This window comes from Salmo salar, chromosome 05 (assembly GCF_965601325.2).
Source record: "Salmo salar chromosome 05, fSalSal1, whole genome shotgun sequence".
In the NCBI taxonomy this organism is placed as follows: Eukaryota; Metazoa; Chordata; class Actinopteri; order Salmoniformes; family Salmonidae; genus Salmo; species Salmo salar.
In genome coordinates, this window is record NC_138295.1 from 83,248,032 (window position 1) to 83,275,208 (window position 27,177).

General features: G+C 43.3%; 2 protein-coding genes across 8 annotated transcripts in view; one reads left to right on the forward strand and one right to left on the reverse strand.

The window, feature by feature from the left end:
* The window catches only part of LOC106593695 (focal adhesion kinase 1), a 135,461-nt gene that overhangs the window by 57,146 nt on the left and 51,138 nt on the right, over positions 1-27,177 (reverse strand). For all 6 annotated transcript variants that reach the window (XM_082975746.1, XM_082975747.1, XM_082975743.1 and 3 more), the window contains 7 exons: positions 22,455-22,509; positions 5,434-5,574; positions 5,098-5,175; positions 4,798-4,905; positions 3,994-4,111; positions 2,701-2,743; positions 1,740-1,801 (listed from right to left, as the gene is read on the reverse strand). In XM_082975746.1, coding sequence (XP_082831872.1) covers positions 1,740-1,801; positions 2,701-2,743; positions 3,994-4,111; positions 4,798-4,905; positions 5,098-5,175; positions 5,434-5,574; positions 22,455-22,509 — 605 coding nt within the window. The remainder of the gene's footprint in view (positions 1-1,739; positions 1,802-2,700; positions 2,744-3,993; positions 4,112-4,797; positions 4,906-5,097; positions 5,176-5,433; positions 5,575-22,454; positions 22,510-27,177) is intronic.
* On the forward strand, positions 11,498-17,964 carry LOC106592081 (cytochrome P450 2F3). 2 transcript variants are annotated; one of them, XM_045697756.2, is made up of 2 exons: positions 11,498-11,769; positions 15,099-17,964. In XM_045697756.2, the coding sequence occupies exon 2, from the start codon at positions 15,108-15,110 to the stop codon at positions 16,584-16,586; it is 1,479 nt and encodes a 492-aa protein (XP_045553712.1). In that variant the 5' UTR covers positions 11,498-11,769; positions 15,099-15,107; the 3' UTR covers positions 16,587-17,964. The 2 variants fall into 2 exon arrangements, with proteins under 2 accessions (XP_045553712.1, XP_045553721.1); XM_045697765.2 differs by having other exon boundaries at positions 11,498-11,644.

Genomic DNA, 27,177 nt, shown 5'->3' on the forward strand with positions numbered 1-27,177 from the left:
GTTTTACAGAGCCGTCTGATAACAGACTGATGGTTGAGTCATAGTGATGTTTTACAGAGCCGTCTGATAACAGACTGATGGTTGATTCATTGTGATGTTTTACAGAGCCGTCTGATAACAGACTGATGGTTGATTCATTGTGATGTTTTACAGAGCCGTCTGATAACAGACTGATGGTTGATTCATTGTGATGTTTTACAGAGCCGTCTGATAACAGACTGATGGTTGATTCATTGTGATGTTTTACAGAGCCGTCTGATAACAGACTGATGGTTGATTCATTGTGATGTTTTACAGAGCCGTCTGATAACAGACTGATGGTTGATTCATTGTGATGTTTTACAGAGCCGTCTGATAACAGACGGATGGTTGATTCATTGTGATGTTTTACAGAGCCGTCTGATAACAGACTGATGGTTGAGTCATAGTGATGTTTTACAGAGCCGTCTGATAACAGACTGATGGTTGATTCATTGTGATGTTTTACAGAGCCGTCTGATAACAGACGGATGGTTGATTCATTGTGATGTTTTACAGGTGCCAATTAATTAAAACCCCCCAAAAAATGTGAACCTAAATCTAGGCTAGAATGCACCAGCATAACAGCTAGATAACCAACAAACCACATCACTCTTCTATGTTATGCCCTTACACAACCACAAAAAGACAATTCAGGAATGTTCTCTGGTCTGCCTCAACCGTGTTTGGTGGATGGGGTCACGTCTAAAAAAAACGTCTTGTTTCTTAACCAATGTACAAGCTCTGCTGTTGTGCCATGTTTGGGACACGGCATGTTGTCTGCAGTTTACGTGCTTTCCTTCACACGTGTGACAGTAAACCGTCAACAAGGATAGAAAAAGCTCCTCCGGTAGTTCTGTCGTGGTGCAGCAGTCATAGAGCTGTGTCCCCAGCAGGGCACTCTAACGGGACAATGATTAGGGATGTGTCTAAATGACACACTATCCCCTACTGTATATAGTGCACTACGTTTGACCGGATCCCTATGGCCCCTGGTAAAAAGTAGTGCCCTATAAAGGGGATAGGATCCCATTTGGGACTCTAACTAGGCATCGCCAGATAGGACCAGAAGACTATAACATGTAATGTAACTAGCTTGTGGTGCCATATGGTGCTTCAACAGCCCACTAGGATGTGGTGAACATTGTGTAGGAAGAGGGAGCAATATCTACTTTCACTATTCTACTCATACTATGTGTTCAACTCCACCGGTGCATCAGAGTGCTCACATCAAAGTACATGTCAGACATCTAGCTGACTGATGGGCTGTCAATCATCACAAGTATTCTACTGACATCTCTGCATCCTGTCTGTCACCACTGCATGCACTAATAAACCAGTGAATTATGGGATAGTTAACATGGCAGATACTGATTTCAGTAAAGGCTTCTGTGTGGAAAGCTGTTTCGTTATCATGGCAAAGCCCAACAAGACAATGTATCAACAGCTTCACAGTCCCAGTACAATACCAAACCTCATCTGACTCCAAACCTCATCTGACACCAAACCTCATCTGACCCCAAACCTCATCTGACACCAAACCCCATCTGATACCAAACCTCATCTGACCCCAAACCTCATCTGACACCAAACCTCATCTGATACTGAACCTCATCTGACCCCAAACCTCATCTGACCCCGAACCTCATCTGATACTGAACCTCATCTGACACTAAACCCAGGAGACGTGAAAAGAGAAAGAGAGAGTGAGAAGGTCCTACCTGAGACACATGCGACCCGTGTCCGGACCCCCCCATCCAGACGTTTCTCATGGTTGGAGACTCTGTGGAATAAAGGTTTGAACAGATGAATGCTGTACATTTCCCTGTGAAAGGATTGTTTCTCCAGTCACCAGACAACAGAACAGAAAGACAGACTGGCCTGTCCACACTGTGGCACTATGACTGGGCTCTGTTATAGACAGTCCCAGGACCATTCCATTCACTGGCAGGGCATGTTTGACAGGGGTGCTGCAGGGGGATCCCAATAAGTAGGCCCTTCAGCACTTCCAAGAGGATATGGTTAAAGGGGGGTAGGGGGTCAGATGGGCGGGTCGGAGACAGGAACTCTAAACAGGGTCAGATAGATTCCTCATGATTCTGCCAAAAAGAAGCGGTAGGTGGGGAGCAAGGCTTGTGTTGGTTTTCAGAGCACCTGACTGAAACCTGATATGCTGCCTGGAAGAAACATTCCAGATGAGAGAGAGAGAGGAGAGAGAGGAGAGATCGAGAGAGGAGAGATATAGAGAGGAGAGAGAGGAGAGATAGAGAGAGAGGAGAGAGATAGCGAGGAGAGATATAGAGGAGAGAGAGGAGAGAGGAGAGAGGAGAGAGGAGAGAGAGATAGAGAGAGGAGAGATATAGAGAGAGAAGAGAGAGAGAAAGGAGAGATGAGAGATAGAGAGGAGAGAAAGTAGAGAGAGAGGAGAGATATAGAGTAGAGAAAGGAAAGAGGAGAGAGAGAGGAGAGATAGAGAGAGGAGAGATATAGAAAGAGAAGAGAGAAAGGAGAGATGAGAGATAGAGAAGAGAGAGAGAAGAGAGAGAGGAGAGAGAGAGGAGAGAGAGAGGAGAGATATAGAGAGAAGAGAGAGAGAAGAGAGAGAGAGATGGAGAGAGAGAGAGGAGAGAGAGAGGAGAGATATAGAGTAGAGAGAGGAGAGAGAGAGAGACATGAACTTACTTTGGGGTGGACTTTGGGATGGAAGGTAGAGCTCTCTCTCCCTCTGTTGGTGATAGTCAGAGGCAGTTAGATGTAGGGTTAGCAGAAACGTTACAGTCCATAAACAGCATCCATCCTAATGCCCACATTCATCATTATTAATATCATTTAATAATATTAGACATCAAATATGTAACATTCTTTCATATATGAGCCTAAAGCAGAGAAGAGCCCTTAAAAGCCTATGCCTTGAATGGATACTTCTTTCTCCCTTGTGAATTCATTCATGTTTTAAAAAGACGGAATTCCTTGAGTGAAATGAATAGTAGTGAAAGCTGTTTCCAGGCAATTTGATTTGTTGCGTTCAGCTTTCCAAATGACTGGAGAAATGGAGTGGAGAAATGAAATGGCAGTCCCTCAACAGCTCTATAACTGCCTCTCATAAAGCCATGTGTTTATTACTGGGCTGACTTCCTGGAAAAACATGATGCTATTACAACATTAATACCACATCTATAATCTCAAATGAAAATCGATTACAAAACATATGAAGTCGTGGATGAATGTGGGCTAACTTACTGAAGAATGTGTTTGTGCCATATGATTATGTTTTATTTTTTGGGTTTTGGGTTTTCTTTTCGTGTATTGTGTAATTGATGTGAATATAGACATGTATTGTGTAATTGATGTGTAAATAAATGTGTATTGTGTAATTGATGTAAATATAGACGTGTATTGTGTAATTGATGGGTATATAGATGTGTATTTGGTAATTGATGTGTATATAGATGTGCATTGTGTAATTGATGTGTATATAGATGTGTATTGTGTAACTGATGTGTATATAGATGTGTATTGTGTAATTGATGTGTGAATAGACGTGTATTGTGTAGTTGATGTGTGTATAGACGTGCATGGTGTAATTGTTATTTATTGATGTGTTTGACAGGTCGTTATTGTAAATAAGAATGTGTTCTTCATGGACATACCTGTATAAATAAAGGTCAAATAAATCCTATTACATCTATCAATCTGTGACACTACAATCCAGCCTCAGTGCAGTGGAGTCTGGAGCTCTTTCCACCACTTCTCTAACACAGTCAAGTCCATTGTCCACAGTACACAACACAGCAGCATGGCTGTCAGTCTGAACTTCCACTACATAGAGGAAAAGGGGAATGTCTGCTCACTGTTTTTCAGACATTCCCTCTTTCTCTGTTTCGGCCTTGTTTTTATCCAGATCCTGTTGTTATTGTGGGTGTGTGTAAAACCCCTCCACTCAGTGTAAAGGTGTCAGGAGCAGTGTTAGCGTACCCTTTTGAACACGGACGATGAAGGACTGGGAGACTCCCTTGACCAGGCGACAGTATCCGTCTATCAGGTCAGCCATGTTCTCTGCCGTGTTCAGAGACGCTGTGGTCACCGTCAGAGGCTGCAGACACACACAGACAGTCAGACAGACAGTCAGACAGACACAGTCAGACAGACACAGTTAGGCAACAAAGAGGCTTCATCAGCAGGGCTACCTCCTCCAGCTGAGACCTCCAGTTAGGACAAAGCACAGCACATCAAAGGAGAGAAGTGAGAGGACGAACACACACACACACACACACACACACACACACACACACACACACACACACACACACACACACACACACACACACACACACACACACACACACACACACACACACACACACACACACACACACACACACACACACACACACACACACACACAGTCCATCAAAGATCCCATGCAGGGAGGAGTATGTTTTGCTAGTATGAGGGGTACATCTTCTTCCTTTGGAAAATCCCTTAGTGCTCAATCAAGTGTTTACTGCTCAGAGTTCCTCATCTGTCAACCAGCTACAGTGCTGGAAATAACTTCACTGAGGCCACTGCAGGGCATGTTACTGAATTCATACACGCTCACACACACGCTCACACACACGCTCACACACACGCTCACACACACACACACACACACACACACACACACACACACACACACACACACACACACACACACACACACACACACACACACACACACACACACACACACACACACACACACGCTCACACACGCTCACACACAGACACACACTGTACCTCAGGGGCTCCAGCCACATTGAGCAGCAGCATCCCCTGGCGCACCTTGTCCTCTGTGCTGGAGTACTGGATGGTCTGTACCTGGGTGAAGTTGGCCAGATGTGTCGGCTGAACACACGGACAGAACAGAAAGCACAGAATGAAACATCCATGGTGGTAGTCATCTTCCTGGCTAGCCTGAACATCACTGAACGACTGAATAAGACCTGAATTGGGTAGGAAATGCAATTCTACAAAATGTACAGAAGAATGTGAATAAAAGGTAAATAAAGAAAGCCTTGATAACTCAGCAGTACTCACAGTCGATCCTTTGTCTGTCAGGTAGCTGATGCCCTCCTCAGGTCCAATGGCAAGCTCCACAGAGATAATCCAACTGGACTAGAAGACAGACAGAGAGATGGACATAGAGACAGGCAGGACAGACAGACAGACAGAGAGAGAGAGAGCGATGGACAGACAGACAGATGAAAGAAGCAACAGTGTTTGTCATGCCCAGCAGGTGTCACTGTGAAACACATCATGAAGGCTACTGAGCTGAGCTCTTCCTGTCTGGAACCCTGCCAGCCAGGGTTTCCCTGAGGACAGCCAACCGTTATCACAGTGGGATAGTGAAATGTCTATCACTAGCCTACTTACCCCAAGGGCACATTTAAAACATTCCTTGTCGAATCTGTAAATGGGAGACAAGATCTCAAAGAACTTGTGAATGCTCTGTTCATCGTTTAGGTTGGCAAATTGTTTGAAGGTCTGCTGAATCAGTTTCCTTAGTGGTTTAGCCTTAGAGAGTAGAGAGAGAGAGAGAGAGATACAAAGGGTAAGGACTCCTACATGTCTTGGCAGAAGAAAGTTACTAACAACAAATAAAGACTGAGGGTATGAAAAAGTGAACATCCTTATCAATTATAAGGCTACACCTACAAATAGTGATTACCAAAAAATCATCAACAGAACTAAATGATCATACAGTATGTGTTTGGATTGACTCTCAACATAAAGTCAACTGTAAACATTACTATTCCTTAGAAGAGTCATTCATCAGCATCCTATCAGATGACTCATAGACACATCCACACCAGGAGCCTCTGACACCACAGCCCAATAATGAGTCATGACAATAAGATCAGCTGCATCCTGTGAAAGCAGAAACTCTATCTGTCTCTGCCACCCTCTCCTTCCATCACTCCCACTAATTACAAGCATTTCAAAGAAAAATGCCAAACAAATCACAAATCTATGCTTTGAAATTCAAAAAGTGGAAAAGACAAATTGCTGAATCTAATCTGATTTTCTAGGATGATGACACCTCATTTGATCCTTGAAAGCATTTACATGAATCTGACATGGGTAAAAAAAAACAAGATGTTCTAATTATGCAAATATTAACTTGGCGGAGCATCAATTATGAACTGCCTAATTGGATAACAACAATCAAGGTAATTAGTCACATGATGGGCTCTGGGATCCTATACGAGTGCTATCCTGTGCACATCTCTACACAACAAAATAATCGCTGTCAGTCTGCTCAATTAGTGTACAAAGCCTACTGAGTGAACCATCCATTTTCAGTTGCGTCTCGGTATCGTTCATGGTGTTGCATAATTCAAAGCCTGATACCAGTTAGTCTCAGTTGCAGTGTCTTACACATACAGATGTAGGATCTACATTTGACCAGTATTGCTGAAGTAAAATAATCCTGCAGCAACAGAATTTGAACGTTTAGTCCACAATGTTGCATGATCGGTGGTAAGGCTTTTAGCTGGCCCAAATTAGGCTACGTGAAAAGTGCAACACTGTTAATATAAACGTGTGTTTTCAGAATTGACCGCTTTCCCAAAAACTTATGTAAAAACTTCATCTACTTCTCTGCTATTTAAATCTGAAATCAGAATCGAAATATATTCTACCAACCAAATTATAGCACTGGGGGAGGCATACAGCTCACCCCGACTCATTAAACTAACCCGCTATAACAACTAACTAACCAAATTATAGCACTGGGGGAGGCATACAGCTCACCCCGACTCATTAAACTAACCCGCTATAACAACTAACTAACGAAATTATAGCACTGGGGGAGGCATACAGCTCACCCCAACTCATTAAACTAACCCGCTATAACAACTAACTAACCAAATTATAGCACTGGGGGAGGCATACAGCTCACCCCGACTCATTAAACTATCCCGCTATAACAACTAACTAACCAAATTATAGCACTGGGGGAGGCATACAGCTCACCCCGACTCATTAAACTAACCCGCTATAACAACTAACTAACCAAATTATAGCACAGGGGGAGGCATACAGCTCACCCCGACTCATTAAACTAACCCACTATAACAACTAACTAACCAAATTATAGCACTGGGGGAGGCATACAGCTCACCCCGACTCATTAAACTAACCCGCTATAACAACTAACTAACCAAATTATAGCACTGGGGGAGGCATAAAGCTCACCCCAACTCATTAAACTAACCCGCTATAACAACTAACTAACCAAATTATAGCACTGGGGGAGGCATACAGCTCACCCCAACTCATTAAACTAACCCGCTATAACAACTAACTAACCAAATTATAGCACTGGGGGAGGCATACAGCTCACCCCAACTCATTAAACTAACCCGCTATAACAACTAACTAACCAAATTATAGCACTGGGGGAGGCATACAGCTCACCCCAACTCATTAAACTAACCCGCTATAACAACTAACTAACCAAATTATAGCACTGGGGGAGGCATACAGCTCACCCCGACTCATTAAACTAACCCGCTATAACAACTAACTAACCAAATTATAGCACTGGGGGAGGCATACAGCTCACCCCGACTCATTAAACTAACCCACTATAACAACTAACTAACCAAATTATAGCACTGGGGGAGGCATAAGGCTCTCGCCGACTCATTAAACTAACCCGCTATAACAACTAACTAACGAAATTATAGCACTGGGGGAGGCATACAGCTCACCCCAACTCATTAAACTAACCCGCTATAACAACTAACTAACCAAATTATAGCACTGGGGGAGGCATACAGCTCACCCCAACTCATTAAACTAACCCGCTATAACAACTAACTAACCAAATTATAGCACTGGGGGAGGCATAAAGCTCACCCCAACTCATTAAACTAACCCAGTATAACAACTAACTAACCAAATTAGCGACCTCATTTACTATAGCTAACCCATGGCCTACCTATCTAAAACATTCACTTTTACTACTGCAATGTACTGCTACCAGTACTTCTGGGCTACTTACCACTACTACCACCTAGTCTCCCACTGAAGGTTACTATCTACCATGTATAAAACAGTCCCTCCCTCTACTACACCAGCCTACATTCTTCAACAGCAACAAACTTTTAAACTTCTTCCAGCACAGAATTTTTTTTTTTAATGAAATGTATGAAATTGTATGAAATGTATGCATTCACTACTGTAAGTCGCTCTGGATAAGAGCGTCTGCTAAATGAGTAAAATGTCAAAATGTCAAAATCATATTTCTTTCCCCAAATAATAAGCTAAAAGTCCTATTGAATAGAAGTATTAGTCAGAGTGTAGTTATTTGTGATGAAAGGTGATCTAACTGCCCCACACTCCAAAGGAATAAGGTTGAGATAGTAGTCAGACCTGATATTTTATTAGAATTAACTTTGACTATATGTCACTGCTTCTCTTAAGAACAATGTTTTAAACTTCTTTGACTTCAACAAATGTTTCTTCACGGAAATTTACCATCTAGTTTCTCATATGTTTCTATTTTCGAATTTAAAGTGCATCGTTGGGAAAGAGCTTGTTAGTAAGCATTTTACTGTAAGGTACCTGTTGTATTCAGCGCATGTGACAAATACTATTTGATGTGATTTGATTTAAAGTCACAATGCTCTATTACAGGGATAGGCAACTTTGATTGGGGTGGGGGACACAAAAAATCGGAACTCATCATGAAGGGCCACAGTGGCTCACGGGTCTGCGTACCCTCATCCATACAAACACATGCAGTCAGAGCCGGCCCTAGACTTTGGGGGGCCCTAAGTGACATTTCTAAGCTTTAGAGTGGTCGGTAATTCGACCATGTTAGATAGCTGGCTAGACTAACTTACCAATCTAAAAAGGTTAGGGGACATGGGCTAATTGAGTGACTGTCAGTGAGTGACATAACAAGAGAATAACTGCTGATGCACAACCACATTTAGAAATAGCACCTTGTTTTCTCAAAACTTCTAACTCTCAACAGTGAATTAAGACCCAGATTTCTTTTCTTCTTTTGTTTTGTAAAATTGATCCGCGGGCCTACAAAAGCTTCCTAAGACCAACTGACCAGCGTTTTGCAAAGAGCAAGACACACAAACTAACAGCACAGAACAGAAAACATGTCGATTCATATTAATGTGAGTGTTGCACCTATTTCTCAATGCCAGAAACACATTTAATAGTAACTTAGAGCACCAAAAGAAAACATTCCAAATTACAAACTCTTAAATCAATTTTAATAATATTGTAATGTTGTTTTAAAAGTTGGGCTTGAGGTTTTCTCCAAATCAGCTATATCTTCTGAAACAATCCAATAACGCCCTACAGTCAGCGTCACACGGTGGGGAAATACAAAGCCAAGCTCAGCCTTTGTGTCCTCCTGGGTCACACGGTGGGGAAATACAAAGCCAAGCTCAGCCTTCGTGTCCTCCTGGGTCACACGGTGGGGAAATACAAAGCCAAGCTCAGCCTTCGTGTCCTCCTGGGTCACACGGTGGGGAAATACAAAGCCAAGCTCAGCCTTCGTGTCCTCCTGGGTCACACGGTGGGGAAATACAAAGCCAAGCTCAGCCTTCGTGTCCTCCTGGGTCACACGGTGGGGAAATACAAAGCCAAGCTCAGCCTTCGTGTCCTCCTGGGTCACACGGTGGGGAAATACAAAGCCAAGCTCAGCCTTCGTGTCCTCCTGGGTCACACGGTGGGGAAATACAAAGCCAAGCTCAGCCTTCGTGTCCTCCTGGGTCACACGGTGGGGAAATACAAAGCCAAGCTCAGCCTTCGTGTACTCCTGGGTCACACAGTGGGGAAATACAAAGCCAAGCTCAGCCTTCGTGTCTTCCTGGGTCACACGGTGGGGGAAATACAAAGCCAAGCTCAACCTTCGTGTACTCCTTGGTCACACGGTGGGGAAATGCTCAGCCTTCGTGTCCTCCTGGGTCACACGGTGGGGAAATACATAGCCAAGCTCAGCTTTCGTGTCAGTCCTCGTGGGTTTGTTCGTAGGTGTAAAGACAGTAACAGTATCAAGCTAGCAATTGCATTTTTACTCATCATCTTCCTTTTGATCAACCTTTTAGTGTTTAGTGAAGTTTATAGTTTGGTGAAGTTTTTTGCACACAATGAAAAACGTCCTAATAAGTTGGATAAGTTTGTGAGAATGAGGCGGGCGAATTGGGCATCTACTCGTCAATCAGCAATCTGAGGGGCACATTTCATCCCTGAGAATTTCCAAGGCTAACAACAATGGAAGGAGGACTTAAGCAAGAAGTTGCTTCTCAAAGTGGATTCTGTCCATAGCATCAACGTGGCTTCTAAAGCGTCTCAAACAGCCAGCAGCATGGAGTATTATCACGGTCTTCAGTGAGCATGGAAGTGAACCGGTTAAGGGGTATGATCTGTCCATAGCATCAACGTGGCTTCTAAAGCGTCTCAAACAGCCAGCAGCATGGAGTATTATCACGGTCTTCAGTGAGCATGGAAGTGAACCGGGTAAGGGGTATGATCTGGCCATAGCATCAACGTGGCTTCTAAAGCATCTCAAACAGCCAGCAGCATGGAGTATTATCACGGTCTTCAGTGAGCATGGAAGTGAACCGGGTAAGGGGTATGATCGTTGTATGTCTGGAACTTTCTCACACATCATTATTCATGATTCATTCATGATTATCAATAATCATGGTAGTTTCCACATTCACGTAGAAGTGTTTAGAAACATATTCTATTCTTATTTACAATAAAAGTATTTACAATACTATTCATTTCTATTGGGCACAAAATGATCTGAAACACAACCAAAGCAAATTGTGAAAGGATCCAACACGTTTGTAGAGTCACAAGCTTGATGTAGTCATTGCTTGCTAGGAATATGGGAACAAATACACAACTTTTGACTACTTTAATACACTTATAAATACATTTGTCCAAACACTTTTGGTTCCCTAAAATGGGGGGGCTATGTACAAAAAGTGCTGTAATTTCTAAACGGTTCATCTGATATGGATGAATACCCTAAAGATGACAGTCTGCACTTTAACCTTATAGACATTGTATCATTTCAAGTCCAAAGTTCTGGAGAACAGAGCCAAAACAACAAACAATGTGTCACTGTCCAAATACTTTTGGACCTTACTGTCCAGTAACGAAGTCATCCTGAATACATCTGACCTGTCTTCCACCCTGGTCATAGGCCTATAGCCATGTCAAAATACACATAATTGGGGGAAAAGTGTTTCATAAAAAATACAAATAAAAGTTTTAAACCTAGACAGACACAGTATTAGTCCTTTCCGCTCCTGGTGATTTCTGCACTGTCATCTGCTTTGTTAATGTTGGCCTCAGATTCTAAAAAGTAGGAAGGGATTGGGGTGAAGGTGCAATCTGTGTAAAGTATGTCAGCACGACTCAGCAGCCAATCACATAATCCGTTGTTCACTTCTGTTCCAGTACAGTAAGTTCCAACACACAGCCTTATCTCTGCAAACATCTGCATCACACACACACACACACACACACACACACCAGTCAGGCAGGCAACAGAGACAGAAAACAACACAGAGAGAAGGAAAACACTAAAGATAGATAGGTGGGTTAACCTTTGTTGTTATTGTTTCTTCTTTAAGTATGTAAACACGGTTATGTGAGCTATTGGCTCACTCCAATATAGAATCCTTCCGTGCCGCAGGATACATTCCGAGTAAGGATTTTCAGGTAAGTCCAGGGGTCAATTCCAATTTAATTAGAAATTCCATTTCAATTCTTTATTTCACTCATGAAGTGGAGAATCTTTTTTTTTATTCAATTTTTGTATTTTTTTTTTCTTTTCAGTTATGGAATTTGAATTGAATTGAAATTAGACAGTTTGGATTTTATCATTTTGGAATTGAATTATAATTCCAAAAACATTTAATCTTTGGAATGTAATATTTTCACATTTCCCAGTTAATGGAAATAATGCACATAGTATCAAACTGTTCTGTAGGATTTGTATAAAATAATCTAGGCTACTTTTTTCTATGTAGAACCTAAAAGGGTTCTCCGGTTGTCCCCATAGGAGAACCCTGTGAAGAACCCTTTTTGGTTACAGGTATAACTATTTTGGGTTCCATGTAGAACCCTGGGGAAAGGGTTCTACATGGAACCCAACAGGGTTCTACCTGGAACCAAAAATGGTTCTTCACAGGGTTCTCCTATGGGGACAACCGGAGAACCATAACAGGTTCTACATAGAAAAAAAGGTGCTAAGAGTGTATTCCTATATTTCCAGTATAGCTACTGTAGGCTGTCTGAACAGTGACATGATGAGCTTGAAAGCCTGAGGGAATTACATTTGAATTTGTGGAATTGTTGTGGATAATATTGAATTGGGAGTTCAATTCTTGAAATTTATCAAACATTGGAATTTTGAGGAATTGAATTATCTCCAAATTAAAAAACTGACCTGAATTTTGAATTGAATTAAATTTAATTTACAGGGAGAGAGAATTGAATTAGAATGTAATTTGTAGAATTGACCACAACCATGGTACTGCGGCTGCCCCCCTTAAATAGCTGCCGTCGCACTACTTCCACCTCGTGTCCTTTTTCGAGGCGCCGTAGATCACCGACAAAAAGGATTGGAGTAATCCAATACCTCCCATAACCATGGTTACATACTGTACGTTGCCTTTGTTATGTAGCACTATATTGGATCACTCCAATATGGTATCACAGTACCAGATTAATCAGTGAACTAGTCTTTGGTCAGACAAAGACCAAAGTCCAGTCCGGACTGAGCTCAGAGCAGTCCTGTTTGCTGTGTCCCTCCTCCCCTTCCCAGGGAAGCAGATACAACATGAAGAACAGCCCTCCCGACCACATAGGTGGGGTCAACATGTGCTAGACAGCATCCAACTGGCCGAGGCGCAAACGTCTGAGAGGGGAACTCCTTTGAGCAGGACCCACGAGGTAGTAACTCCTCCAAAAGAATGCGCCACCACAGCTAAAGGCAAAGGCCTGCCGGCCAGCCGAAATGCTGCAGTAACAACATGAGAGTCTGTTCGGATAGGACCTGGCGCAGAACTCTCTCACCCTAGCAAATAAAAGCCGATAAAACCGTTTGCATTGGCTGTGTCTGTGAAATTAAGTGTCCATTGCCCCAGCCGAGCAAACACGCTGGGGGAAGCCCCTAGTTAACCAGCAACAGCGCAAGAAGCGTATGTGGACAACTGTAATGGCCGGTTCACACTTCACTCAGACAGAACCCTTGTCCAGAATGAGGAGTTAGGATGGAGGTCGACACTTCTTTCATCTGAACCCATTCAGAAATATTCAGTCAACCAGGGCTTCAACACCAGAAGACCCTGAGACAGAGGCACCAGAACTGATACGGTACCGGCAACGGAATTGGAGTTCGTAGCCCTCCAGCAATGTATTCAGTACCCGTGGGAGCTCCACCTGCCTATCTCTGTTTGCTCTTTGGGACTGTGAGAGGCTGCCAAGGCCGGCGGCAAGCACGTCAAATCAAATGAAAGTGTATTGGCTGCGTACATAGTTTAGAAGATGTTATAGCGGGTGCAGAAAAATGCTGTAGGACAGGGAGAAAGCACATGAAGACTCAATTAGCCTAGCTATCTGGCTAGCTAACTTAGCTAGCTATCTTAGCCAACTAGCTTCTCAAGGTTTGATGCAGTCAAGACAGGTTCTACGTAATCATATTGGATGATAAACAATCTAGCTATGACAAGCTAGAAGTCAGTCTACTAGCGCAAGTCAGTTCGGTGGTTGCTGCCTCTCCCTCCCTCCTCCTTGCTCCTGTTTCACTTTCTCACAGTAGACTCACCACAAGGCCCCTCCTCTTCCTCGCAAGGCCCCTCCTCCTCCTGCTCTGCCTCACGCTATATCAGCTCTGGTGAATAAAGTAGCTTACAAATGGACTTTTCTGCTGCTTCCCTCACTCTGATCCAACCACGTCTATACGGAACTGGTCGTCCTCGGGTCCTGTCGGAACGGGTCTCTTGTCTACATTGAAAAATGTATTTATGCATATTTGGCCGGGTGGGAAAGCCCAAGGTAATTTTGGAACGGGTCCAACCTTTTAGACCTCTACTTGAGGCCCAACATAACAATCCCTGTCACAAAAGACAATGCCAGGAACATTGTGAATGATGTCACAGAAACTGGACTTGGGCCAAAAATAGGATGCTTTTTAAAATGTGTATTTATTAACAGCTAAAATTAACTACAGTAACAGTTGGAATTTCATTTTTCCGCTGTATCATACCCAGAACCGTGACTCCAAAACCGCAATATGTACTGAATCGTGGGTTTAGCGAACCATTACACCCCTAGTAAATACTGTATATTAGCTATGTCAAGAGTCTAGTATATAAATACGCGGTGTGTATAAACACTAACAAAAAAATGCAATGTACAGTAGTAATTATATTAGAATAATAACATGTCAAAAGTCCAGTGTATAAATACACCCGTGTGAAAAACAGTATAAAAGGAAGTGTCCAGTGTTTAATGTCTCTGTGCATGGGACGGCAGATTTGCTGTGTGTGTTTCAGATTGACTGCTGGGCTCCGCCTTCTGAGACACCTGTGGGCAGAGACACCTTGCCTTTCTCACAGCGAAACACCATACTGGACATGGTAGTTTCTCTCTGTGTAACACCAGCAGTGTAATAGAGCTGTATGTGAGTTTCTAAGGGAAAAGAGGATGGGGGTTGGAGGGGGACAACAGAGCACCCAGATGGAGAGGCTAGCTACCTGCTCCAAGCTATTGAATAGCTGTGGGTATACGTCTGCCCTATACACTAAGATACAGCTCTTACCTAGCGAATCCTCTCAGGAATGCGCAGAGAAAGAGAAGAGGTGGAAGTAGTGCCGCTGCAGCTATTTAAGGGGGGGCAGCCGCAGCATAACCCGGTACACAGGACTAATCAGAAAATCCTTACTCTGAATGTATCCTGCCGCGCGGAAGGATACCATATTGGAGTGATAAAATATAGTACTACATAAGAAGAACAATAACAAGAGACGTTGTTTGTTTTGCAGGCTGGAACAATGGAGATGTGTAGTAGCGTGGTGTTGGGAGGCCTGGTGTTGTTGCTTCTACTGTGGTTGTTCAGGCTGAGGAGACAGAGACATGTCCATCTACCCCCAGGACCCTGCGCCCTGCCGCTGCTAGGCAACTTGCATCAGATTGACAAACAGGCCCCCTTCAAGACCCTCACCAAGTGGAGTGGTGTGTATGGGCCAGTGATGACAGTGTATCTTGGGCCCCAGCGAGCCGTGGTGCTGGTGGGGTACGAGGCAGTCAAGGAGGCTCTGGTGGACCAGGCTGAGGATTTCACAGGACGCGCTCCTGTCCCCTTCCTGGTCCGAGTTACCAGGGGATACGGCCTGGCCATCAGTAATGGGGAGCGTTGGCACCAGCTGCGTCGTTTCACCCTGACCACGCTGAGAGACTTTGGGATGGGCCGTAAGAGGATGGAGGAGTGGATACAGGAGGAGAGCCAACACCTCATAGACAGTCTGGACGCCACTAAAGCCGTGCCCTTCGATCCTCATCCATTCCTGAGTCGCACCGTGTCCAACGTCATCTGCTCTCTGGTGTTCGGCCAGCGCTTCGGCTATGACGATGACAACTTCCTGCACTTGCTCAACATCCTCTCAGCTGTACTGCGCTTTGGAAGCAGCCCCTGCGGACAGCTGTACAACATCTTCCCCTGGCTGATGGAACGCCTGCCTGGTCGGCAGCAAGTCGTGTTCAGCCAGATGGACGAGCTGAGAGGCTTTGTGATGAAAAAGATCCACGAGCACCAGGAGACCATTGACCCAGGCAACCCTAGAGACTTCACAGACTGCTTCCTCACCAGACTCAAGCAGGAGAAGGATGTGTCCTCCTCTGAGTTCCATTACGAGAACCTGGTGTCCACAGTGTTGGACCTCTTCCTTGCAGGAACAGAGACCACCAGCACCACTCTCAGATACGCCTTCATGCTGCTCCTAAAATACCCCGACATTCAGGAGCACGTTCAGCAGGAGATCGACACAGTGATTGGCCGACAGCGTGTCCCTCAGATGGAGGACAGGAAGTCCCTCCCCTTCACAGAAGCCATCATCCACGAGGTGCAGCGCTTCCTGGACATTGTCCCATTGAACCTCCCGCACTATGCGACCAAGAATATCTCATTCAGAGGGTACACTATCCCTCAGGGCACCGTGATCCTTCCCATGCTGCACTCTGTTCTGAGAGACCAGGACCACTGGGCCACGCCCACAACCTTCAATCCCAATCACTTCCTTGATCAGAACGGAAACTTCCAGAAGAACCCCGCCTTCTTGGCTTTCTCTGCAGGTAAGCGTGCCTGTGTGGGAGAGTCTCTGGCTCGTATGGAGATCTTTCTGTTCCTGGTGTCTCTGTTGCAACATTTCTCGTTCTCCTGCCCTGGAGGACCTGACAGCATTGACCTCAGCCCAGAGTTAAGCAGTTTCACTAACGTGCCGCGTCACTACCAGCTCATCGCTACCCCCCGCTGACCAGGAGGAGCATCCAGGAGGACCACTCAGGAGGAGGAGAAGTAGAGATGAGGGAGGGAGGAGGGACAGCACAGGAGGTTGGTTCCCATGTGTCTGATGCCATTCCATAAGCTTGTTCCAGCCATTATTAATATGAGCCGTTCTCCCCTCAGCAGCCTCCACTGAGGGACAGGTGTCTGTTTTTTGTTTTGTTTTTCATGACAATGTGATGCTTTGTGATGTGTGTCCTTTAACAACGAATGCTTGGAGTTTTTTCTGGTCAGTATAGGTGGATCAGGAGAAACTCAGGGTCCTGGGAGTGAGGAGCGGGAAGGAGATATGCTGGGTGTACCAGACAGTAATGTAATGTACGCTGAGGATTCAGGCATGTGTAATTGGAGGCTGTCAGTTAGGGGGTCCATTTTTCAGGTCGGCTGTCAGTTAGGGGGTCTAGGTACCAGTGTATCTTTCATTTTATCAGTGTCTTTGTGTCTCAGCAACTAAGTCAATGTGTTTGAGGCAGCACTGCCGCAAAAAAAGATGGCTCTTAGATGGCAATCACCTCACTCTCTACCAACTCACCAGTGGATACAGTTACTGTTAGAAGTTATAGCATCATTAGACTTATCGACAGAGAGATTGAATGATCCTAGTCAATAGTGCTGAGCGATTAGCGCTTTTTGAGGTCAGTTCGGTTTCGGTTCCATGTTTTTTTTTAAATCACGGTAAAAAAAATGTTTAACATTAAATGCACTATGCATTATGCGAGTTGAATGCAGAATAAAACAATAACTAAAAGTCCCATGATGGTAGTGACTGCCCATTACTGCTGATCACTTAGTAACCATAATTTATTCACATTACTTTACTTCAATAAAATATTTCAGTTGTTGTGTATATTATATTTGTTTTATTTGATGACTTTATTATTTCATTCCAATTCATCAACTCATCTGTATAGAGCTGCTGCCTATGCTGTCTGACAAAATCACTATTTTTGTCACGTCCTGGCCAGTATAAGGTTAATTGGTATTGTAGTTTGGTCAGGACGTGGCAGAGGGTATTAGTTTTATGTGGTTCGGGGTGGTGTGTTTGTTGAAGGGGCATTTGATTTAAGTATTCCGGGGTTTTTGGGCACTGTTTGGTTTTCATGTATTCTATGTTGAGTCTAGTGTGTCTGTTTCTATGTTTGGTTAATTGGGGTTGGGACTCTCAGTTGAAGGCAGGTGTTGTCTATTTGCCTTTGATTGAGAGTCCCATATATTAGGGTGTGTTTGTCATTTGTGGGAGATTGTTTAGTGTATGTCTACATTACAGGACTGTCAGTTTATCGTTCGTTCACTTTTGTTATTTTTGTGTTCATTTTGGAGTGAATAAATGTTCAAAATGAACAACCGCATGCCTGCTGCGTTTTGGTCCATTTCTACCGACGAGAACCGTGACAATTTTAGTAGTTCTTCAAAGTAAATAAGGCTTTATGACTGCAGAACACCAATGATCAATCACTTAGATCATGTATTTTCAGGTAGATACAGTATATGTATCAAGATGGCTGGATGTCCTTTGAGTGGTGGACCATTCTTGATACACAGGGGAAACTGTGAGCGTGAAAAACCCAGCAGCTTTGCAGTTCTTGACACAAACCGATGCGCCGGGCACCTATTATCCTACCCCGTTCAAAGGCACTTAAATATTTTGTCTTGCATAGGGCTGTGGCGGTCATGAAATTCTGTCAGCCGGTTATTGTCATGCAAAAGACCGCCGGTCTCACGGTAGTTGACAGTTCATTAACATAAACAAGCTGATGTGTACCCTTTGGAGCATCTAAATTCAAAAATTCTAATAAATCAATCTATTATACACCATCACAATAAATCCATTATTTATTTTAGTCAGGTCTAAAGAAACATTATGATCTGAGTAAAAAGTATTTCAGAAGAACAGAATGAGTTGGCTACTGTATGTTATCTGGCTATGCTCCATACCAGACTGTAGGCTTGTTCATTTAGTAGACAAGATATGCTTATAAGTCCCATGCCATTATTTTATATATGATTTAATAGTTAGAAGAATATAATTGAACTTAGCTGAATAACACAGAAAGGATATTTTTCCCATTCTGGAGCAAGTGCGCATATGAAGTGGCTATGTTGAGTGTAAAAGTGATCATTTGAAACAGGTCCTATACACTAGATTTAGAGTTACTTGGCAACTTTGGTTGTGAACGATACAAAACTAGAATGTCTTAGAAATCAAAACATATATTGGCTGCATGATGTGACTATAGGCTATTGATGATCTGAGAAAGTCCAAAAAATAAAGCTTGTGCTCCAATCCTTACCTCAGTCTGCACAGCTGTTCTCTCATCAAGTCATCATATTTTCACCCAGCAGACTATTCTCAATTGAATCTTGTCTTTACTAATATGTCAAATTAGTTTAGATTTAGAATGTCCCATTATCAAATGGGCAGGAACAGGAACAGGGGAAAAAAGACATGTAATCCGTATGCACTCCAATAGTGAATGGAGGTCAGTCTTTGCACTCGCGACGGTCAGTCTTTCAATGATGCCGGAAAACCTACTTGTGTTTATAGCAGAGCTGTGCTTCATATGAGCAGCTGTGAATAAATATAACAACACTTACTTCACTCCACACATCAACTACTGTTCGAGGAGCATGTAGCCTCCCGCTGTGCTACAGGTGATATTCTGCCCAAACTCTGTATGCCATGGCCTCTCTAACCCTGTTCCTGCAGCTACCCAGTGCTTACATTTGGAAACCTCGTGAAAACTCTTCAGGAACATTGATAGTAACATGTTTTCGCAACAAAACACATTTCACTAAATTGTTGACAGCCCCTCTGCATGCTTGAGAAAGGAAAGAAGAGAGAGGAGGAGATGGAAATGCACGGTGGTGAGATATTCTGTATAGCTAAAGGTAATGTGTCACCCAATTAATTATGAAAAAACACACAAAAAAATAATCACTACTATTAGGCTATTCCAAATCATAAAAAAATTCGCTATAATTGTAAACTAACTGTAAGCCGCCCTGCACAATCAATGAACCAACAGCATCACTTAGGGCTATACGTTCTCTACCAGACTCATGGATAGAAATGTTGGAGTGTAGCATAAGGTAACCAGTACATACAGTATGCATAATGATACAGTCCACACTCAAAGGCCATTAGTCAAATGTGTTTAATTTTGGAGAATAGGCTAGCCCATTTATATACCAAAGATCTTAAATCAGTTTTGTTTTATGTTTTTCTGCCATGTGTAATATGCGGTAGTCTGTGTATTGTATAACATCACAATCTTCATTTTAATTCAGGGTTTTCTTCAGGCTTGGGGTCATAAACCTCAGATTCAGATTATGCATATGCATAATATCTATGCATAAGGTCTAATAAGCATATGGGTGTTCTGAATTAATCATTACCTTAAAAAGTATTGTAAATTTCATTGCATTAGGCTTTGAAACAACATCCACAACGACCATGTTTTACACTCAGTTTCAACCTGCTTTTGCACTTCTTTCTTCAAATTGATGCTGTTTTGATGATCAGTGTTTGATGTGAATTTCCATTGCATTTGCATTGATGTCAGAGTGGTTGAGGGACAGTAGAGCCCTGAGTACCAGACCATTAGGACCTGATGGAGGGACAATAGAGCCCTGAGTACCAGGCCATTAGGACCTGATGGAGGGACAGTAGAGCCCTGAGTACCAGACCATTAGGACCTGATGGAGGGACAGTAGAGCCATGAGTACCAGGCCATTAGGACCTGATGGAGGGACAGTAGAGCCATGAGTACCAGGCCATTAGGACCTGATGGAGGGACAGTAGAGCCCTGAGTACCAGACCATTAGGACCTGATGGAGGGACAATAGAGCCCTGAGTACCAGGCCATTAGGACCTGATGGAGGGACAGTAGAGCCATGAGTACCAGGCCATTAGGACCTGATGGTCAATAGGGTACTACCGACGCATGTCCTGAGAACATTAAAGGAAATTACCACCTTCATTCATAGGATAGGTTGGTAGTACCCATGTAGTAAGTAGCCTAAACCTATCAATGTTACATTGAGCTGGTTGAATGGAATATGAATGACAGTCATCCAACATACTGTAACAGAAATAAGGCCAAGCATATAAAAAAAAGAATCGTCCTCCCTCATCTTAAACGAAACCGACCACCACTGGAACCAAAGTGTTGGTCAGTGTTTCCCAGGGGACCCTAATTACATTTGATATATGATGTTATATGTAGACAAAGAGATAAAGAATATAGGCTCTCTAATTCATACCGTTGGACAAACAACACCCTGACTTACAGAACCACCACTGCTGGCTAGTAGCAATCTGTATTATTATGTCCCGTGTGGCTCAGTTGGTAGAGCATGGTGTTTGCAACGCCAGGGTTGTGGGTTTGATTCCCACGGGGGACCAGTATGGAGAAAGAAATGTATGAAATGTATGCATTCACTACTGTAAGTCGCTCTGGATAAGAGCGTCTGCTAAATGACTAAAATGTAAAAATGTATTAGAGATCCTGTTTGCTCTCCCCTAGCTCAGTACATTAGCTAAATGGCTTTTAGCTAGTTAGCGATTAGCATTAATTTAGGCATATGCCAGCTTCCTAAAACCAACTGACTCGTGCTTTGCAGAGAGCAAGACACACAAACAAATAGTCCAGAACAGAAAACACATGGATTCATATCAAGAATTAATCATGTTAAGGTGTTAAAACAGAATAAATTGAATCAATCCATCCTCGTCATAATCATGAAATGCCCAAGATGGCACATCAAAGTCGCAAATACCAGTCTTTGGTCACATGCTGTTACTCGGAAAGCGGTATCCTTCTTGTTTTGGAAGAATCTGTTGAGTGCATGCATTGATAGCATGCTGAGAGAATGTAAACAGCGAGGAACCACAGAGTTTCTAAACCCAGAGGCCCAACATCGCAGTTTGGGGTTTTCTCTAAATCTAAAGGAAAAACCTAATTTGACAAACTGACATGTTTTCATTTTCATAAAAAACAACTGTATATCGAAGAATTGCCTTTGATTTGATGACCTGCACATGCGAAGTTCGGTGCGACACGACCATTAGACCTGATGACATGTTTCTGCACATGAGCTAAGCTAGATAATGTCGCCACGACATCACCTACAAGCGTGATCTGGGATTTCTATTGGAGAAGCAGTTTCTAGGCCTTTTTATTTACACTCTCTATGGAAGAACTGTGCTGCCTGCTTGAGTGACAGGGGTTGGGGTTTGGTGTGCTGGAAGCAAGCATCCATGGGAGGGGGAGGCAGGCATTTTGGCAGTGCACAAGGGGGAGAGAGAGTGTGAAAGGCTTGCTCATGCCAGCAGCCGGGCACAGCGGCAGGGACAACACTTTTATTATAGGAGTCATGAGGATAATGCACTTTACTGTTTGACAAATTCATGGTTTTATTTGCCCCAAAAATAAGACGTTTTGATTGAGGTGACCAGGTTGAATGTGCAGATCGCACCAGTGTGACTAGTAATACATTTAACTCGTACAGCCAAGTCAAAGGGTCGCAAAATGTTAGTATTTGGTCGCAGTCTGGAGCCCTGTAAGGGCAGACACAGAAACAGAGAGGATGAAGGATGAAGAGAGAGCCTGACCATTCCACCGGAACGGTTTCCAACAGGACTGTGAGGTTTGTGCAGAACTGGGACACCTATTCTCTGGGGTAAGACTATGAGGAGCAGCCAGCCAGCCAGCCAGCCAGCCAGCCAGCCAGCCAGGTGATGATACTGATTCAGTCTGAACAATGGCATCTCCCTGATTGCAGAGGCCTATGATAGAACGCCCAGGATGGGGAAAGGGAGCAAAGAAGGTCTTCCTACCTTCACAGAGTCCAGCAAACTCTTGGGGAAGAATCTTCGTAAACCCACATCTTTTCTGCAGAGGACAGAGCAGAAAGAGTACTGCATTACAGCATTGGTCAACAAGAATATGTGCTCATTACACCAAAACGAGGTCAGCAGCAGGTGAAATTGAATTAATCATCTATAACCAGAGTAGAGATTTTTTTTATTTATATCAAATCAATATTTTTTTTTGCCATTTTCATTGTCACTGACTCTGTATCAAGCCTGGCATGTGAAAACACTACTTCTAAAATATTTTTTTTAAAGGAGAGTTACTTAAAAAGAGTGTCTTTAAAACAGCATAATTCCCTCTTAAAGCACCACTTTGTTTTTAGTTGGCTCCAGATAGAGCACCTGTCAGTTGGTAGATGGCAACAGGACTGAGCATTTCCATAGCTAGCTACTGTGTAGTCAACGCCACACACTCACCACCCCTCCATAGCCCTATCATTTGGTTAAGAGCCAGCCTGCGGTATCTCTCTGTATAGGCCAAGTACACAGTCTGGCCTAGATATATAACATCACCATTCACCCAGGCAGTTTGGCTGACTAATATCCCAGCGTGGTGGAGTGGTGTTGTTCTGGCTCTGCAACACACAGTCAGTCTGAAAATACATACTAACGCAAATACAGTGAGGGAAAAAAGTATGTGATCCCCTGCTGATTTTGTACGTTTGCCCACTGACAAAGAAATGATCAGTCTATACTTTTAATGGTAGGTTTATTTGAACAGTGAGAGACAGAATAACAACAAAAAAATCCAGAAAAACGCATGTCAAAAATGTTATAAATTGATTTGCATTTTAATGAGGGAAATAAGTATTTGACCCCCTCTCAATCAGAAAGATTTCTGGCTCCCAGGTGTCTTTTATACAGGTAACGAGCTGAGATTAGGCGCACACTCTTAAAGGGACTGCTCCTAATCTCAGTTTGTTACCTGTATAAAAGACACCTGTCCACAGAAGCAATCAATCAATCAGATTCCAAACTCTCCACCATCGCCAAGACCAAAGAGCTCTCCAAGGATGTCAGGGACAAGATTGTAGACCTACACAAGGCTGGAATGGGCTACAAGACCATTGCCAAGCAGCTTGGTGAGAAGGTGACAACAGTGGGTGCGATTATTCGCAAATGGAAGAAACACAAAAGAACTGTCAATCTCCCTCGGCCTGGGGCTCCATGCAAGATCTCACCTCGTGGAGTTGCAATGAGAACGGTGAGGAATCAGCCCAGAACTACACGGGAGGGAGGATCTTGTCAATGATCTCAAGGCAGCTGGGACCATAGTCACCAAGAAAACAATTGGTACACTACACTGTGAAGGACTGAAATCCTGCAGCGCCCGCTAGGTCCCCTGCTCAAGAAAGCACATATACATGCCCATCTGAAGTTTGCCAATGAACATCTGAATGATTCAGAGGACAACTGGGTGAAAGTGTTGTGGTCAGATGAGACCAAAATGGAGCTCTTTGGCATCAACTCAACTCGCCGTGTTTGGAGGAGGAGGAATGCTGCCTATGACCCCAAGAACACCATCCTCACCGTCAAACATGGAGGCGGAAACATTATGCTTTGGGGGTGTTTTTCTGCTAAGGGGACAGGACAACTTCACCGCATCAAAGGGACGATGGATGGGGCCATGTACCGTCAAATCTTGGGTGAGAACCTCCTTCCCTCAGCCAGGGCATTGAAAATGGGTCGTGGATTGGTATTCCAGCATGACAATGACCCAAAACACACGGCCAAGGCAACAAAGGAGTTGCTCAAGAAGAAGCACATTAAGGTCCTGGAGTGGCCTAGCCAGTCTCCAGACCTTAATCCCATAGCAAATCTGTGGAGGGAGCTGAAGGTTTGAGTTGCCAAACGTCAGCCTCGAAACCTTAATGACTTGGAGAAGATCTGCAAAGAGGAGTGGGACAAAATCCCTCCTGAGATGTGTGCAAACCTGGTGGCCAACTACAAGAAACGTCTGACCTCAGTGATTGCCAACAAGGGTTTTGCCACCAAGTACTAAGTCATGTTTTGCAGAGGGGTCAAATACTTATTTCCCTCATTAAAATGCAAATCAATTTATAACATTTTTTACATGCGTTTTTCTGGATTCTTTTGTGTTATTCTGTCTCTCACTGTTCAAATAAACCTACCATTAAAATTATAGACTGATCATTTCTTTGTCAGTGGGCAAACGTACAATATCAGCAGGGGATCAAATACTTTTTTCCTTCACTGTATGTCCAGAACAAACAAATAATTTGCTTTGGGAACATAAAGACACCAATGGCCTTTCGCCTCCACCACCGTGCTCCAACGAGGAACATAAAACTCTAGCTCCTGATATAGGCTGCATCCCCAATGGCACAGTATTCCCTATAGTGCATTACATAGTGAGACAAAAGTAGCACACTATGTAAGGAATAGTGTGCCACTTGGGACGTACAGTAGCCATAGCCTACCCTCTGTGGCTGATAGGGCAAATCTTCAGATTGCATCTATTTGTTGTGAATAAGCCAGAGCCAGGATTTTGTCGTAACCAGTGGTGACAGTGTGAAGCTGCTCAGTTAAATTGGAACTGATAGCATTTTAACTGCTTTGCAGATATGAAACAGACAATCATAATATCAGTCATAATCATCAAATTCCCAGTTTATGCTACAAAATTAATTTCATAAGAGGTTTTAAGGTTCTATTTGACTCAGCATTCCACGGCGTACACTAAGGCATTGTTTGCAGAATAGATTAATGCAGTTCAATGCAAGATTAATATAATTCACCAATACATTTCAGAAAATATTGCTATCAGGTTGTAAATCACAGCTGGTCTGGTACATTGTTTGCTGCTTCCATTCAGGATGCACTGACTTTTTCCCCTCATACCGTTTTTTAGTGGCTATATACAGTTATTTATTTAGCTAACTAGAACTTGAATGACTGTTATCCAGTTAGCTAGTATATCTCGTGTTCACAAATTCACTCTGGTTATCTAGCTACTCCGATTTCAGAACACTCTCGTTTGAGTGTTTCCAGAGCGCAGAATAACTGATGAATTAACGAATGCGCAACACCTGCTGAATATGACCGGTGTCAGTAAACGGTCAGAGTGAGGTGTTCTCTCATTTCTGTCTCTAAGTAGCTAGCTAGCAAGTTAGCCAACTTTAGCCAGTTAGCTTTGGTGCTTGGTTGGGACAAGCATGGATTGGCAAGCAAGCTTAAGAAGGACGAGTAGGCTTCCCCATTGTTTATCAGTGCAATTTTGATGGCCAACTAGCTGAACAAGTTTGAGAGGGTTTATCTAATGTTCGTTACATTTTAGCACATATTGCTCTGGCTAGCATTAGTTGTTGATCTTGTTGATGTGCATAAACAACTAAGGGAGCGAGAGCCTACCTTTTCATGGTTGTTTGATCAATAGAACTGTAAAGTTTCCAAATGTATGAGGACTCCCGTGGTATTTAAAGAAATCCATTCAGGTCTATTTTGTGGCTTTTGGTGAATGTGTTCTAATGATCTAAAGTTGCGTTGTTGCAACTGCCTGTAAACACACAGTCTAGTTCAAAGTGAATGATGACAGACCCTACTGCCTGTAAACACACAGTCTAGTTCAAAGTGAATGATGACAGACCCTACTGCCTGTATACACACAGTCCAGTTCATAGTGAATGATGACAGGCCCTACTGCCTGTAAACACACAGTCCAGTTCATAGTGAATGATGACAGGCCCTACTGCCTGTAAACACACAGTCCAGTTCAAAGTGAATGATGACAGGCCCTACTGCCTGTAAACACACAGTCCAGTTCAAAGTGAATGATGGCAGGGCCTACTGCCTGTAAACACACAGTCCAGTTCAAAGTGAATGATGACAGGCCCTACTGCCTGTAAACACACAGTCCAGTTCAAAGTGAATGATGACAGGCCCTACTGCCTGTAAACACACAGTCCAGTTCAAAGTGAATGATGATAGGCCCTACTGCCTGTAAACACACAGTCCAGTTCAAAGTGAATGATGACAGGCCCTACTGCCTGTAAACACACAGTCCACTTCAAAGTGAATAATGGCAGGTCCTACTGCCTGTAAACACACAGTCCAGTTCAAAGTGAATGAAGACAGGCCCTACTGCCTGTAAACACACAGTCCAGTTCAAAGTGAATGATGACAGGCCCTACTGCCTGTAAACACACAGTCCAGTTCAAAGTGAATGATGGCAGGCCGTGTGGCAAATGGCTTGTTTGCGTAAAGGCCTACTGTAGCTCTGATTGGCTATGGCGCACCGGTCTGTGTAGACTCCGGTCCTGTACGAGAGAGATGTTATAATTCGGTTTTATTTTCTGCAGTGTCTATTAATTGTCCAAACACGAGGCTACTTTCCCACTCTATATTGCTACATAGAATTTTCAAATGCCTTAGTATACGTAATTCCCAAACAGTCTAAGAAATTAAGAAAACGTGAAAATGACCATATGTAAAAATAAATAAAAGTGTGATATGCTTCCTGGGGGTGTATATGAAGAGATTTTAACAAGATGTCATGTTGCTAAAATGCTGTCAGTTCCACTTTATTTTATTTATTTAACCTTTATTTAACTAGGCAAGTCAGTTAAGAACAAATTCTTATTTACAATGACGGCCTACCCCAGCCAAACCCTAACATGGATGACGCTGGGTCAATTCTGCTCCACCCTACGGGACTCCCAATCACGGC